At 38.9% G+C, this 17,805-nt stretch overlaps 1 protein-coding gene and 1 long non-coding RNA gene across 3 annotated transcripts; both read left to right on the forward strand.

The window, feature by feature from the left end:
• The first annotated feature begins 30 nt into the window (after positions 1-30).
• Positions 31-928, forward strand: LOC119783308. The gene is made up of 2 exons (XR_005280771.1): positions 31-480; positions 596-928. It is a non-coding gene; the product is annotated as an uncharacterized LOC119783308 (long non-coding RNA).
• Positions 929-3,941: 3,013 nt separating this feature from the next.
• Positions 3,942-17,717, forward strand: LOC119783257 (Na(+)/H(+) exchange regulatory cofactor NHE-RF2-like). 2 transcript variants are annotated; one of them, XM_038284675.1, is made up of 6 exons: positions 3,942-4,780; positions 8,333-8,650; positions 14,259-14,444; positions 16,603-16,756; positions 16,838-17,058; positions 17,142-17,717. In XM_038284675.1, exons 1-6 carry the CDS (start codon positions 4,574-4,576, stop codon positions 17,307-17,309), a joined length of 1,254 nt encoding a protein of 417 aa, XP_038140603.1. In that variant the 5' UTR covers positions 3,942-4,573; the 3' UTR covers positions 17,310-17,717. The 2 variants fall into 2 exon arrangements, with proteins under 2 accessions (XP_038140603.1, XP_038140602.1); XM_038284674.1 differs by having other exon boundaries at positions 3,947-4,780; positions 14,253-14,444.
• The last annotated feature ends 88 nt before the right edge of the window (positions 17,718-17,805 follow it).

Genomic DNA, 17,805 nt, shown 5'->3' on the forward strand with positions numbered 1-17,805 from the left:
CATAATTCTTCCTTACTTACCTGCTTACTTACTTATTTTTGGCTGATTCCATATTAACCCTTTGAAGCCTGATAAAAAAGCAACATATATATGTATATTTTATATGTAGTTAAAATATTTGTGTATTTTTTCCTTTGAGACTCTGTAAAATTGAAAGTTACTTGGATTATACACAAAAATAAGTAAAAATGTAGCTGTATTAGAAATGTTCAATAGTCAATGATAACATAGACCATTAGGGACCAGTGGTATCAGCGACAAGTACTCAAGGTTATCAGGTATGCAGTAAATGTCTAATACCTGGCATTTGGGGGAAAGCACTGAGGAGGAATGCTGACAGGATAAAAAAAACTGCCTCTGTTATCATCCAGGTGGCTATGCTGCCCCCAGGTGGACAAAAATTAAACAGAATTCTATGTCTTGTGTTGTAGGGAGCTGTGGAGTGAGATCAACTGGTTGCTCGTTGGTTTCGGACAGCAGGTTTGTCTCCCAGTTAATCCACTCTGCTCCATATGTTTAAATCAGTACAGCTGTCCATCTGCACACAAAGGTTCTCCTGTAAAGAGACCAAAACCCGAATCCCCTCGCTCTCCAGGTCCAACGAAAAAATATAAAGTTAAAACTGAACCTGAACAGGAAAGCAATGCCACAGAGGCAGATCAAGAGTCAAGTGTTCCCTCCATCAGACAAAGAAGGCAGGTTAAAAAACATTGAGCGCTGATTATTGTTGCATTTCAGTGTGAGCTGAGTGCAGATGGTGGATAGAAAGACAAACTGACTGTGTTTACAATGTTCAACATGTGCATTTATTGTTTATACAGTTTTTATCTGTTAGGATAACTGAAACGTTTTATGTTAATGGAATAAATATATTTTCTTATTCCTGCTTTTTTTTGTTTTTCTATGAAATAAAAATGTTTATACTACATTTTAAAGAATTTTTGCTTTAATCCTTTTTATTACTGCAACTTTAAAACATTAAGCTTTTATTGAAAAACAACTTGAAATCGAGTTTAACTGAACAGGAAACCTCAACCTAAGCTTTTTCTACTTCTATCTGTTATCATTTTTTTACCCTATAAACGTTAATGAATATCTATGATCAAATATCTGCTTGTGTCCGTTTCTCTGTGTTTGTGTTTTAATGCACCAAAATACTAAATTTCCCCTGTCAATCCTGCAGCCATTAAATTTGATTAGGTTAATCCTGCCTGACCTAGTTCAGGGTATTCCTACTGTAACCTCAACAGAAAAAGATTATCAAAGAAGATGATTATTGATGTAATCAAAAAATCCTGGACAACGCTGGGATGCTGAGGTTGTCATGCCTTTTTAATGTTACTGCAGTCTTATTTACTAGTGACTGTAGGAAGTAAAGAGAGATGAAGAAAAACGAAGATTGATTTACCGCTCTAACATTCTGACCCTCACCTATGGTCCTGAGATATGGATGAGTATTCAGCCTTCCTCCAAAGGGGTGACTGGACTCAGGATTACTGAAAATGTGAGGAGCTCAGTCATCTAGGGGAGCTGATCAAAATCAGTGAGTTTGTTCAGGCATCTGATTAAGATGTCTCTATAGTTCCTCCTGTTGGATGTTATCTGGGCATGTTCAACTGGGATCAGACCACCACGAGGATCCGTCATTTGCAAGAGTGAGTTTGTATTATTCTCTTCTTTTTATGCACTTTTTTAAGGTCCACATTTGCGTGACCTCTTTTGCTGTGAACCTTTGCAACTGTAATACCGCAATTTCCCCATTGTGGGACAATAAAGGGATTTTCTATTTTATTCTATAATCAGTTTGGCCTGGAAGCACCTTAGGATCTCCCAGAAACAGGTGGAGGTTTTTGCCATAAAGAAGGATGTCTGTGGTTCCCTCTTCAACCTGGTGCCTCCATAACCTGATCGGTTACAAGCAGATCAGATTGAATGGATGGATGACTAGTCTGGCTTTTTCCACACTGTTTAAGATCTAAACTTTAAATTGTTAGTTTATTTCTGAATAAATGTGAAGAGTTGGATGTTAAAACCTATAAAGATCTTAAACTGGATTTTGGGATTTCTTTGGGATTCATATAAAAAAATGTGTCTTTGTTTTATTATGCCCTAACTATTTAGTATCATAAACACTGAAAACAAGTCTACTGAAAAAATGATTCATTTGAATAATAAATACATTTCAAAATATTATATCTTTATCACCTTGAGGGTGAGGGGTCAGCTGCCTAATCAAACAGATTGCAGCACAGGAGCACCACAGGGGACCGTACTTTCACCATTCCTTTTTTACCCTGAACACGTCGGACTTCCAGTAAGAGTCCTGTGATCTGCAGAAGTACTCAGATGAACCTGCAATCATTGGGTGGATCAAAGATGGACAAGAAGCTGAGGACAGAGATCAGGTGAGTCGCTTTGTGGCATGGTGTTGAAACAAGGATCTGATCATATGTCTCTCAGGCCAGCTGAGAGACATGTCCTTGATTGTCCACTGGGCATCCTCCCAGTGGGGCATGCCTGGAAGACTTCCTGGGGAAGCATCCAGGGGGCATCCGAAAAACGTATCTGAGTCACCTCAGATGACTCCCTTTGATGTGGAGGAGAAGCAGCTCTACGCCGTGCCTCTCCTGGATGATCAAACTCCTCACCCTATCTCTAACTCATCCAGATTTCATGACAATAAGCCTGTTAAGGGGTGGGGTGGGGTGGGGGAGGGACTGAACTTAAACAAACTGCTGAATTATTTAACCCTGATGAAAAATGTATATAAAAACAGAAACATGGAGCATGGATTTGGCGCAGTTTTAAAACGTTTGAAGAGCCTGTTTGTGTTGTAGCCTGTTGACATTTTCTCCTCAACCTCAACCCTGCTTCCTTTTATAATGTCAAATAGGGCATATTTGGTACCATGACAAAAAAACAAAACAAGAAATGTCTTAACAGTCAGATAAGAAACTAATTGCAAACACATATAAAGTCATATCAGATATTAAATACAAAAGAATAAACAGTACCAGATATTAAAACCATATCCCTCAGACTGTATGATTTTTTTTGTCAAAGCTAGGAGAGGTCTAACAAGAAAGATACAGTGTATTTTCCTGAATCAGCTGACATCATAATTGTTAATGTTAAGCAGATCTGTTTCAGTGGAAGGCCTTTAACCAAAGCCAAAAGGGAAGCAGTAATAGATGTTTTATTTTATAGATGTAAGCTTCAAGCTGGTTGACAACTGACGACTCAAGATGGTTTATGTTACAACCCCCACCCTTAAGACCACTAAGGGTAAATTCTGGCACTGGGTGTAACATAAGTGGGGGCTTGTCCAGGATGAAGTCGGGACCTCTCGCAAATTCAGGATCCCGGACAAGCCCCCACTTATGTTACACCTAGTGCCAGAATTTACCCTTAGTGGTCTTAAGGGTGGGGGTTGTAACAGTTAACATAAAAAAAAGTGATTGGGTTTTGGGCTATATTTTTTCTAAATAATAACTTTGAGTACACATTAACAGTACTGTTTCCATCATGCAAAATTCTTGTTTTCTCAAATCAGTCTAGAAACATTCATGTCTGACGTTTTTCTCCACATTCTTTTTTGCAGAAGAAAAATAAAGAGTCGTTATATAATATAAGTAGGTTCACTTTTGTCTTCTAAGGAAGAAAGCCTTGTCTCTGTGTGAGAAAATGTCTCAGTGCAGAAAACAAAACCAAAATTTGCAAAGATGCAAACATCTCTTATTCCTTGCCTCAGAGTCAAATCAAGGAAGGTGAAACGTTCTCAAGCATATATGATGAACTCCTTCCACACACACGCAACAACAACAATCACACAGAAACCCTTTTGTCTCATGCCCAATACACCCCCTTTCACGCAGGCGCGCTTATTGAGATCTGCAGCACAGATAGGGGGACAGAGGACTGATGAGGGAGATTTGATTTCTCAGGTCACAGCCTGTCGGGTTTCAGCTACTTCTCCGGAATGAAATCAAAGGAGGAGACCTGACTGAACGCACACCTTGACTTAATAAGTGCCAAACTATATATTTCCAATAAGTCTTCCAGCCTATAGCGCGGCTGCTGGGTCTCCAGGTGCGCGCTGTGGGGTATAGAGGTTTGCGTTATTGGCGCCTCCCTTCCTCACTCTCACCAGGTCTCTCAGGAGGACACACGCCCCGCTCTGACGAGGAGAATTAAGTGTTGCGTGTTTGGACCAGCTTTCTAATCTCTGATCTCTTGGATTATACTGATGGACGGGACTTAACCTGTCCGTGTTTCCTTTTTAGCGCTGTTTTACGCACCGCTTCAAGCGCGGGTATTTGCTAAACATGGATTAATCCCCAAGTGTTTTTTGTTTGTTTTTTTGGGCTAAATTTAATTTCCACTCTCAGGTTTTCTTTGAATTGTTACGGGATTCATATGATGCTGAGTAATGAAGATGATTTTTTTGTCCTTGGAGCGAGTGGAGGCGCGTTGGATTATTAGGAGCGCGCAGTTTCCCAAAGCTCTTGGAGAAAATCTAGCTGTTTATTCCTGGGAGTCACTCTGAGGTGTTTTTCTTCATTTACAATCTGGGATGGAGAACGAGCTAAGACCCAGGCTCTGCTTTCTGATCAAGGGTCAGCGCGGATATGGCTTTCACCTGCATGGAGAGAAGAGGAAAGGCGGACAGTTCATCCGCACAGTGGAGCCTGGATCCCCGGCTGACCTGGCCGGACTGCGTCCTGGGGACCGTCTGGTGGAGGTGAACGGAGAGAATGTTGAGAAAGAAAGTCATCGTCAGGTGAGTGATGAATTAAACCTTTAATATGATTTTGTTTAAAGTTGAGCCATGAGCGGAACAGCACGCTATGTACCTGTTAGACAACTTTTTTTTTTTTTTTTTTTTTTTTGCCCCAAGACGAGGGCGGCCCTAAATGGGTCACCGATGGCCCTTGTAATGGGAATCACAGCTTGTCTTTGTCACAACACAAAAGTATTATGTGCCATCAGGAGCCGAGTGTGCAAAATAACACATTAATTATTTTAAAGCCACCTGAGGCCCAAATTATAAGTGGAAATTAACTTTCAGGCTTTAGTGCAAATTATAAACCTTTGCACAATCATTTATTCATCAAACACTTGTAAATAGTTCACCAATTCAGTTCAAAAAGTGACAATTATTTGATGGTGAAAAAAGTATTTTCCCTTACAAATTGGCTCTTGATCTTTACTTATATGTTTTAGATAATCAATGTTATTATACAGGGACAATCTAAACCATTACATAAAGCAGATCAAAATTATTTAATTTATAAGGGAAAATATATGTCCCAATCAGCTTCGGTTCTATGAAAAATACATTTTCTTAACCTCTGTGGCCGAGGTTAAGAAAAGAGAATGAGCAAAAAATAGCATCCATGGAAAAATCTCCACCTACTAGAAAGAAAGCAAATAATTTCCCCAGAGAATGTTGGTAACATTTTCAGTGATTAGTAGATCTATAGATGTGCTTCCCATTTCATCTGGTAAAGGTGATATGATGTGGGCGTGCTTTGACCATGAATTATGTTAACTCGGTTTCAGCACAAACCATTTTGCTCTTCACCAGGCATGTTAAGGTGATTACCCGTAGACACATCCGAGGTCTGAAAGCAGCTCTAGTTCCTATATTAGTGACCTTCACCTCTTCTTCATTGCTGGATTTGGAGTAGTCTCCCTATTTCTGGCAGTGTGGGCAGGTGCTCCCTTAGCAAAAAGTAGTATACTTGAAGTAAATTCTATTAAAAATACCTAAGTATAAGTATAAGTTTAGAAAGTATACCCAAACAAGTACTTTAAGTGTACTTGAAGTATTACTAAAGTAATACTTCTTCGAACTAAATAGTTTACTAAAGTAAACTTAAATTATACTTCAGTAAACAATATAGTAAACAATATTATAGTCAAGTACACTTGACTATACTATTGCTAAGTACATGAAATATGGTTTAGAATAAGTAAACTCTTCAGTGCACTGCCTGATTTTAAGTATGAAAGTAGTGCACGTTTAGTATACTTGAATAAACTACTTTTTGCTAAGGGCTGGACAGAGGAAACTACTCTAAAATGTCCAGGTAGAGAGATGTGCTGATTTTGAATTTGGAGACACCCTTCCTAGAGAAACTATGGCCAAACATCTGCAGATTGCATCGCTCTCCCAATAATGTGGGAACTTCACAATGGATTTCAAAAAACATGTTCTTCCTCAACCCTCTGGGTGTTATCCTTAGATTTTTTGCATTTTCTTGCTTTTCAATTTTCGAATTGCTTCATGCTTTGTAAAGTTTAGCCTTATTCATTTTCATTTGTGCTTAGCTTTTCAGTTTATGGTCTATTGTTTGTAAACTTGCTGTTATTTTCTGAGTGATCTCTATTAGATTCCCCCCAGTTTCTTTTTAACTCCCTTCCTGTTAATTAGTCTTTTTTCCTAATTAATCCTTGTCTCCCTGCTCACCTTCTTCCACAACTGCTTCACATGATGTCCCGATTATCTGATTGTCTTTTCATTCTGGGCCATTCTCCACTTGTCCCTCAGTACTTTATACTAACCTGTTTTCATAGTTTAGCTGGATTATTCTGTTGCCACCTTATACTTTCTACTCTCCCTGCTTCCTGTTCAGGCAAGAGGAAGGTTTTAACAGATTTAAATTTGTCGCTTCTGTTTATCAGGAGCTCCTAAACACCTCTAGCTCACCATGATACAGATTAGAGATGAGTGAGAATGGGAGAGTCTTTCTCGCCACTGGAAATCAACACTAGAGACTACTGACACTGATCAGCAGAAGACTCTGACAGAACACTTTGCTCCTGGATCCCAGATATCATCACCACTATGCTTCAAGCTCCAAAGCTCAAACCCTCTCCAATATCATCTGTCTCTACACCTCCTGCTACTTCTTCCTTTGCTTTACTACAGACAATATTGTCAAAGAGGAGGAAATGACCGACTCTTACACTACTGCCCTGGATTCCCTGCTTTCTGTCCTGGAAGGTCCAGCCAATCTTCACTTACTCCATCAATACTTCCTCTTCTCATCATAGATGATGGTAGACATCTAGTGGTCTGTAGAAGAGTGGGACTGATCTTGCACCCGCAGTGGCAGCAGAAGTGGTTGTCCTCATATCCACAGCAGCAGTTCTCTCGTCTACAGCTGAAGCTTCAGTGATTCATATTTCACACCTTTTAACATCTAAGTCTGCTGTTCCTCCCCAGAGAACACCTGAGGTCACTCTTCCTCTCAAGCAATGAGCACCAAAGCCCTCTTTTTTTTGCCTCTTTGCAGCAGAGTTCCTCATGATGTAGCCCCATTAGTTTATTTTCTTGCATTTAAGTTTTTTAGTTATTCTATTTGTATATTGTCTGTTGGTTTCTATTCAGTCTTTTTCCCCATTGTTTGATAGTGTCTTTATATATCTGTTTAATTCATGTTGATTCAGTCTCCCTGTTCTCTTTCTGCTCTGGCTGCTTCAGCATGTATTCCTTATTGTCCAGTCCTTCGTCTAGGCTGCCTGTTTTTCCATCAATACTTTATGCCTTGTTGCCTTTGTTCCACAACAATTTTAAGTTTGGCATTTTGTTAAGGTAATCTTTGTTTTTAGTTATTATGCATCTGCAGAACTTCTTTCCACTCTTTGATCCTACAAACAGCCAACCAATCATCAAACTATGATCTTCATTTTTCCAAATGAAATAAAACTTCACTCACTTACAGACAGTTTAGTATTTTTTTGTTTTGTTTTTAATTGTTTTTTTGTTTGTTTTTATTTCCTGTGACAGATGTCCAAGAATTCAGTTTTTTTTTTATTACCCTTCTCTGTGAAAATTTTTACTTCCACTCAATTTTCCACTCAATTTATTATTCTTGTATACAGCTCAGTGTTAGCAGCCAGCTTCTCTATAAATGACCTTTCTTTGTTTACCCTCCTAGCGGAAAGTATATCTTGATTGTGTACCTGATAGTAAAGGCCATGACATAACATTTCTGTGTTTTCTTTTCTTAGTCTTGTTATCTAATACTTTAATTTATTCCAAGAGTTTTTTTTTATGTATTTTTACGAAATTAATTAAAAGGACAGCTGCCAAACAAATTGTAATCAATCACATTGTCATTTAGTTTGTTTTTAACCATAGAGCTAACTCTATTACGTGCAAAATTAAATAAATTATTAAGATTTTATTAAAAGTGGACGCCAGTGACGCTGTTTCTGCTTGTGGCTCAAACAGAGTTGAACTCCAAAAAGATATGCTGCTTAAAGGCTTCTGCACAGCCTCGGGTCTGCTCTGTCTCAGAATTTTTGTTTCTCCTCTCTGTAGGTGGTGAATCGAATCTGCGAGGTGCCCCACCGCACCAGGCTGCTAGTGGCGGACAGAGAAACGGATGAATATCTGCGCAGCCAGGGCTTGTCCTGCACAGAAGACCAGGCTATTGAAATGGGAAACCTCTCTCCGCGTCCCTCTCCCAGAACCACCCCTTCAGCCTCACCCATACCAAGAGCCAACTCCCCACTGTCTATTAAATCCAACCTTAGATACTTCTTTCATTTTCCTGCTGTAGACCCCTCAACTCACGTAAACACTCAAGACAAAGACAAGAGAGCATCAACGACATCAAGTTCAGCGACAGACACAGAGGTAGGACCTGATGTCGAGGAGTAGGTTGCATTAAAATGGAAGGGAGAGTAAATTAATGTAGAAATCATTATTACTAACAGAACAGTTTCACACCTTTAAACTGTTACAACCAAAAAACGCCTGCATTTTACCCAAGTAATGTTAAATGATTTAACATGATTATATAATATTTCCCAGCTGCAGAACTTGTCACATTAGTGCAACAGAAGGCTGCGGTTACCTAACTACTAAAATACTGCAGCTTATGCTGAAAAATCTGCAAGGGGACACATTTAGATTCCTAAAATTCAATGCATGGTATGCATTTCCACAAGCGCCCTACAGGCCTTAGAGTGATGTCTGAAAGGCCAACAGGCTGGGCCAATAACTGGGAGCTGACTCTCACGGACTAGATTCATTGTTTTCACTCCAAACATTCTGAGCCCAGATACGCAAGACAAGCGGCTCACGTCAAACTGGCCATGTGTTTAGCTGAACGCAGAGTAAATAAAGGCTGTTCTCTCACTCTGCATCACAGCAGCTTTTATTCGTTTTGGTTAAACGATTACTTGGATATTTGAGTAAAACATCATAAGACCAACTGGAGGCGGTTACATAACTGTCAACACTCGGTCAAGAACTTTCTTTGACCAATGATCTACAGATAAGGATATTATTTTGTGAAAGTGGAGTACTATTAATGTAGTTCCGCAGCTCTGCAGCACCTCGAGCTTACCTGTCATGACAAATTAAGTTGAAAAAGGGATACACATTTCCACACACAGCCCATCTTGTGACTGACATTCACCTCTCTAAACATATAAATACAGACGCAACATTATTGTTGCTTGATGTTATGATGGCAACTGCAGCAGAAGCCCACATAACAGAAGAACAATGAAGCTTCAGAGTTGGCAGCCAACAAACACTGCTGACTACAGACACATTTTTACTAATCTCTGTCAGTCGTGTAATGTATAGCCACTGGCATATGTTCTTATGTCACTTGAGCTTTTCAGCATTTTTTCACATTACAACCTGATTCCCTGATGTGGTTTTAATTTTGAAAATGTAGGACCAGGATTCTATAGTTTGGAGATCTAGAGGCACATATGGGTTCATGGTAAAGATTATGCACCTGCAGATTAATTTTTTTTTCTTTTTCATGTTTCCTTCATTATCTGCATAGAGACTCCACAACTGAATGAGACTAATGAAAACAGAAATAGAAAATACAAACTATTTTCCTTCATTCTTAAAAAAAATCCATTATCTTAATAGTTTTTTTTTTATTAAAGCAATTGAGTGCTATTTAATAAATTAAATATTAATAATAATATTATTAATATTTAATAGTATAAGTGAACATACAAACTAAACAGAGAAAAACATTCAGCTTCTTATAATAAGTGCAAGGTCTTAACCACTGTTTCAACCATTTGAGGTAGGTTCTTTGCAGAAGTCTGGTGGATCTGCTTAATGTAAAGGTTTATCTCTTTGTTTTAAAACCCCTGAATAGAAATACAGCTCTGTTTCTAATGTTTAATCATAAAACACATACACTATAAATAGTACTTGAATATCAACCTGAATCCTTTTAGGGCTTCAGAAAAAGTAATTTACTTCCTTAAAACAAATAAAAAATATCTCATTATCCATCTTTTCATCAAACTGACCAGCTTCACTGTCCTTGCTGAGGTAAATTATTCCACAGCATGATGCCGCCACCACCATGTTTCACCATGGACTATTGTTTTCATGATGATTTGCAATGATCGGGCCTTATGCAACAACATTTTTGAATCCCGTCTCTTACTTTTTCTCATATCGTAGGCTTTTACAAACTCAGCACATCAGATTCAACAAATGTTCTTCAGTAAATTATCGTAAACTACCTCATAAACATGATGCAGTCCTCCTGTGCGTATATGAGTGAGTGTTCCCAAGAATTGTAAATCTGCATAATTAACACCCCAATAATGCCATATAAGTGTAAGCAGGCAGGCTAGAACATCCCATGCTGCCAGAAGGTGTTCACTCGAAGAAATGGCATTGAACATTTAGAAGAAAAACTTTACTGGTTCAGAGATTAAGTTCGGTAGACTGAGGGCTGAGCAGCAAATTAAAGGAGCAGTAAAAACTCAAACAGTTGGGAATAAACGAAGGGAGCTGTAAATGGCATGGTTGCACTGTTAGAAAAGTCAAAATAAAATTAAAATGTTATAAAAATAAAAATTATTTGATCCGAAAACAGTCAATGAAAACAACTGGTGGAGGCAAGAGGTAGAACATATGATATAAATGCTTAATATGAGTTTGCCGCCAACCAACACAACAGCATTCTACTTCATCTTAATAAACACACACACCTGTTATGTACATCTCCAGACCATGTCTGTTATCCCTTCATTGCTCTCTCCATCTCTCTCATACATAAACATAAACATTTTGACGGTGAAACTCTAATCTGACAAATTCAGACAGACGCAAAGATTACACATTTATTGTATTAACAAAGCCAAGGAGCTGTTAGAGTGAAATGAATGCAAGTCGTACCGTTTGGAGCTTTGCTGAACTTTCTATCCATTTTCTGTTCCAGTTGTAATTTCATTAGTAGCTTGATCTCTGTTTGGTCTTTCTTTTGATGAAATTATAACAAATTAAACTAGTACCCCAGGATACCAACATGCGAACTGTAGGTATGTACTGAGCCTGTAACATTATCAGCAACCTCTCACACCCCCCACCATGGACTGTTCTCCCTGATATTTGGGTTGCTTTTGCATCTGAACTTCCACAGGAATGGCTTTTGCACCTTGTTTTTTTTTTTTTCTCCCACACTGTTTACATTTGATCACTGCTGCATTTGTGAACTGGAAATGTTAATATTCACTGCTAAGCTGTATATCAATCTGTTTCTTTGTTTAAAATCCCTTTAATTTACCTTGAATATGAATTTGTCAATGCATATAGCATTTGACTTAGAGTTAGACAAACTTTATTGTTATCTTGTATACACAGAATTTATACAACACAGAATTTCGATGCATACAGTGCAGCAGTGATCAGACTGCAAACAGTGTAGGAGAAAGTCATGTCATGGTGCAAAAGGCATATATATGGAAAGGTTCAGTGCTGTTGGTAGTGCAAGTATGATGTTTTCAAGTGTGACGCAGAGTCTTGATTAGAGTTTGGATTAGAGTTTCAACAGCTCTACAGTCGACTGGGAATTGGGAAGAAGCTGTTGCATAACCTGCTGGGCCTGCAGCGGATGCTGTGAAGCCTCTTCCAAGACGGCGGCAGAGAACAATCCTTGGTGGCGGTGTGCGTGGTTGCTGATGATGTTACGGGCTCGGAGCACGCAACGCTGGGATGAAATGTCTTTAATGGAGGGAGTGTCTTGAATTTGAAATGTTCAAGTCATTGCTCATTTGTTCCCTAAATATAAAAAGTTCCCTTTCAGAGCTTTTCCAATCAAGAAATGCAATCTGTGAGGTTTGGATCTGTGCAGCTCCCCAAGCCTCACAATGGACATCTTGGATGCTTTAATGATATTAGTTCCCCTTACCCTTGCAGGCAGTAACATAAGTTGCGGGGGTCATCATGTCTGTATATGTGTACATGGACCACATAAATGGCATCTTCAGATGATGGATGGAGAGTTTAAACATAAGGTCATTGTTATATGATTTAAACTTTTTGTTAGATTATACTTCATTCAGAAGGACTCATTTCTTTTGGCTTATCAGATTAAGGTGGATGCATTGTATATTTTAGTTTGTGGATGTAAAACTGCAAAAATATGTATTGGTTGAATACAGGGCCTGAAAATGCTGTTTTCTGTTGTAAAATAATACCTCGGCTCTTTATAGCCGAGCAATGTGTGCACCCTAATATGGAGCTAAAAACAAGCTTGTATATCAGGGCTGGGTCATCCTGATGCTTTGTTTTATGACTGCAGCTCACAGTTCAAGTGTCAAGCAGATCCACTTCAATGTTATTATGCACAGATGTAATCACAACACCGTGGACTCTCCCTTCTTTCCTTTTGATTTGGAAATAGGACTGTCAGCTCTCAGGTCAGTTTCCTGAGAAGGTAGATTCTCAGCTGTATCACTAGACAGTCACTAAGTGCTCTTCCCAACAGGATAGCGAGTAATATAAAGCCCCATGGCGTGATGGGCTCACTCACACCCAGCATGGCACGTGTTGTTAAAGTCAGTGTCCAGGCTGGTGTGTGACGCACTGTGTTAGCTGTTGTTGCTGAACACAAGGGTCAGGATTAGACATCGCGGCTCAGGAGGATCCGCTTAGCCCCCTCCGGTCGGCTTTTTGAACCACAATGTCACCTTATTGCAGCAAAACATCCATACTACCACACACAGTGTCTTTTAAAACTATTCATACCATAGAATGTTTTCATATTTCATATAACCACAAAAAATTCAATGTATTTTTCTCTTTGACTAAAGATCTGAAAAGTAAAACTTAAAATTTATATTCAGACTTCCTATGTTAATATTTTGTGGAACCATCATTTGCTTTTTTCTTGTTACAAATGAGAAACTTAAATGTATTGTGTTTTTATGTTTACCGCTTTGAACCTAATAACTATCTATAATATGTTGAAAATTAGAGCTACGTTCTACCCTTGCATATAAAATTTAAGACAGCACACCCAAGATGCCTTATGATGGTGGCAGCATCATGCCTGTCTTCAGCAGAGACTGGGATACTGGTCAAAAATATGGAAAGATGGACTAAATACAAAAGGCACATCTGGAATAAAACCTGTTAGAGGCTGCAAAAGACCGTCCAGCATCATAACCCTAACCATACAGCCACAGCTACAGTGGAATAGATTGAATTATGTTTGTGCATTAGAATGGCCTAGTGAAAGCAAAAAGTAAAAACATTTTTTGCAAAGTAAAATATAATATAACTGAAGTTTGCAGTTATCACCTGAAAATTTGGAGTTTCATGACATTGAATACTTTTACAAAGAGCTGTAATCTTGATTTCAAATCCAAATATTAGGATCAGTTATAAATGATCAATCATAAAGAATGTATAACTGTGACTCACAGTTATACTGATATGGAAATAGGAGGCGAGGCATTTGGTCTTTAGATGGGATGACGCAAAAGGATTGTTATACAGCAACTGTGCTGAAAACTGATATGCCATATTGAGTTAATGCCCAGCCCTAAACTGCACAATCTTTTTCAGTCCAGCACAACAGCCCCCGTAAGGAATCCTTGTGGTTAGGGCGGATATCCTGTCGGTTGTTTAAATCTCTAACATTTTAAGGAACGGAAATGGAAAGGAAATAGTCTACCTAACAGTCCCTCATAGATAATTAGAACCGCTGGATTTACAACCATGTTTTTATGTTTATAGATTTGACTCATTTATGCAACATTTTTGTAAGCCTATTAGATTTTTTTTAATTAAAACTAGATCAACAGAGATGTCTAATGAAGAAAAAGGCTTGTTGCTTATATTGTTGCTTCATTTTACTTAGATCAGAAATAGATAACTAGAACTTCAAATTAATTACTCCTGTGTTGTTGACATTTAATCTGCATGCTCTGCACAGATCTTATCTCTGCTGCTGTCTCAGCTGCAGGTTGATGCTTCACCTAAGCCGACCGTGGAGCTCCTTCCTCGTCTGTGTCGCCTGGTAAAGGCAGAGAACGGCTACTGCTTCAACCTGCAAAACGATAAGAAGAAGGGAGCACAGTTCATCCGCTCTGTGGACCCCGACTCACCTGCAGAGAGAGCAGGTGTCCGACCTGGAGACAGAATAGTGGAGGTACAGCTTTTTTTAACCTCTCAAAAAGGGTTATTGAAATATTTTAAAAGTGCTTTATAGGAGAAAATGCCTGTTTAGATCGTATGGATGTAAAACACCACATGTATATATATATATAGATATATATATATATATCTATATATATATATATATATACACACACCTATATAGAGCACAAACAAGCTACTGCGGGTACTATTTAATGAAGATGCCAGTTGGGGACCTGTGAGGCGTCTGTTTCTCATACTAGAGACTCTAATGTACTTATCTTCTTGCTCAGTTGTGCAACGTGGCCTCCCACTTCTTTTTGTACTCTGGTTAGAGCCTGTTTGTGCTGTCCTCTGAAGGGAGTAGTACACACCGTTGTAGGAAATCTTCAATTTATTAGCAATTTCTCGCATGGAATAGCCTTCATTTCTTCAAGAACAAGAATAGACTGTCGAGTTTCAGATGAAAGTTCTCTTTTCCTTAAAAAATAAGGACATTTCAATGTGACCCCAAACCTTTGAATGGTAGTGTGTGTGTATATATATATATATATATATATATATATATATATATATATATATATATATATATACACATTTTTGTATACATAACTACATTTACTCTATTCATTAAAGTTTTATTAAAACTAAATCCATTGTAGATAAAGTAAGAGGAACCCCAGAAAATTCGGCATGTCTATAAAAATGCAATGTCATTCTTCGTTTTTTTTAATCTACATTTAATACATACAATTGTTCTCAATGCAGTCTAGATTTCTTTTTTAAGAGAGATCAGTTTTGATAAGACAAAGCAAAAAACAGAAAGGATTACAAATACAGCTGGCACTATAGTAATTTAAACATTTGACTTAATTAAATAAGCAAACAGAAATGAATTAGAAAAAAAAATTGTTTTTTTTCTTAAAATACATGTAAATTGTTCCAGAGGTATCAAAGTGGATCATTTAACATTCTATTGTATGTATTTCTATTGATGTGCCAGAGTACAAAAAATATATTTTTCCAAGTTTTGATCGTACTGATGAAATTGAACGGGAGAAAGTCCTGAGAGTTAAATTCCCAGCAAGACTGTCTAAACGGCCGGTTTAAAGATAGGTGGGAGCAGTCCAAGGATAGTTAATCTGTGAAAATGTTGCAATGCATGAGTCTAAGGATCGATAACATAGTGACAAGTGAGTCCCTACCCTGGTCCAATAGTTCAGTCTGAGTCCAGAGGTAGAGTATTGTTCCGGCCAGCTGGCGGCGCAGAGAGACCTAGACGCTGATGCATCGGAGGTCTGAGGACAGGCAGGAGATAAGAACCGAGCAGACGGATATAGGCAGGATGATCCAGAGGGCAAAGCCAATGTCGGTGACGTGGTCAGAGACGGAGTCAGGTCACCGTTCCAGGTGCAGACTGGATGAGGGCAGGCAGACTCAGTGGTCGGGAAATGGTTCCGGTCGGTACACAAGCAGGCAAAGATTTTGCAGGAATCGAAGACAGGTCAGGCAAACAGATGAGATGAGAACAGGCTCAGACGTCGAGGGTAGCACATATCAGGATGAGGTAGTCAGAACACAACTACTCTAGAATAAGTCTCACCCATGGCTTGAAATAATCTGGCACTGATGACTGGCCTAAAGGCTGGTTAAATAGAGATTAATGCAGGTGGAGATGATAAGCGGTAATGAGAACTGGGCGGGGCTAAGCAGGTGTGTGAAATGAGTAGTCAGATGAGTCAGTAGTCATATCTCAGTGCTGGGATCATGACATAAAAAGGTAATCCATGGTCCATTTAGATTACAGAAAGAGTAATGGTTAAAGATTCTTCTGTTAATGCCTTACCCCTTTCAAATTGCATAAAAGAAGAGAGTGGTGTCCACTACTAAAGGGAGTTTTGCAAATTAGCGGCATTAACTGATACATTTTGAACTTTATCATATCCTTACAAAATTTGCCTATAAGCTTTGTTTTAATTTTCAACTGCATGAAGTGCGCAGTAAATGACATGGAAATGGAGATTGCTGACACATGAGATGATTTTATGCAAAGCAGTTTCCTCTTAAATCACAGTCTTATCTGCACAGGTACTAAGGCTACCTCTCACAGATGGATTATCCTCTTTTAAACAGCTTTCTCTCCACTATTATTCCTTTTTTCTCTGTCCCAGGTAAATGGAGTAAACATCAGGGGCCTGAGGCACTCAGAGGTGGTGGCGCTTATCAAATCCAGAGGGGATGAAGTCTGCCTTCTTGTGGTTGACCAGGAGACGGATGAACTCTTTCAAAGACTGGGAATTAACCCAACTGCTGCCCACATTAAAGGTCAACCAGCCCTCCATCTCTTAACATTAAACTGTGCCGTTTACTGAGATAATCCTGAACTTTGTTTTTTTCGTTGGACAGAGGTCTATGTTGATGATAGAGGTTCAGAAAGCAGCCGTCCAAGCCCCTCTCCAACCACTGAGCTCCCTATATCAGATGCACCAGTCATTAGCGTCACTCTGACAGACTCTGACATCACAAACACGTCTCCAAAATCCCGAGCCAATGGGAGCTCAGCCTCCCAATCCTCCAGAAGTTCCACTACCCAGTCAGAAATCAGCAGCTCAGAGATGAGTTTCCAGGTTAGAGAATTCTGAGTTAATAAACACATCAATGAGAAATGGTTTGAAATTAAATGAATCTTATCCGTTTGCATCATTGCAAGGTTCCTGAGGATGACGACAGGCGTATTTCAGACCCCTTCATGGAAAGTGGCCTGCGCCTGAGTCCCACAGCCGCTGAAGCTAGACAGAAGGTCCTCGCCACTCGCAACAAGAAGCGAGCCCCCCCTATGGACTGGAGCAGGAGGCAGGAGCTCTTCAGCAACTTTTGAACAAAGAAATGAGGCAAATCCTAATGGCTCTGGACTATTTATAAGAAATAATAAACTTTCCATCTTGTAGATGTCTGGACAGGAAAAGGGCAAAATGTAATAAAAGGAACTTTCTGTTTAGTTTTAAATCAATGCATAATATCAAATATTATTCTGTTGATTTCAACTGCACATTCCCTGCATGCTTTATACAATGTCTGTCTGTATTTCATAAAAATGACAGCCAAGTGAGAGGCATTCTGAGCTAAGCTAGAATGGACCGAATGTGAGAATTGAAAAAGAAACTTCATTTATCACTTATATTTAGAAGATTCCAGAAAGAAAAGATTTTGTTTAACAATGTGTACTGGCATGTTCCTACAGATGGTGCAAAATCTGTATCAGTGCACAAAAACCTTACAGAAAAAGCAAATTAAAAAAAAGCAAATTTGCAGTATCAACAAGGACACTGAACAAAAGATTATCTAAAGAAGGATCTGAGTGAGCAACGCCTGCA

The sequence above is a fragment of the Cyprinodon tularosa genome, unplaced genomic scaffold (genome assembly GCF_016077235.1).
Source record: "Cyprinodon tularosa strain WSP-4 unplaced genomic scaffold, ASM1607723v1 ctg201, whole genome shotgun sequence".
In the NCBI taxonomy this organism is placed as follows: Eukaryota; Metazoa; Chordata; class Actinopteri; order Cyprinodontiformes; family Cyprinodontidae; genus Cyprinodon; species Cyprinodon tularosa.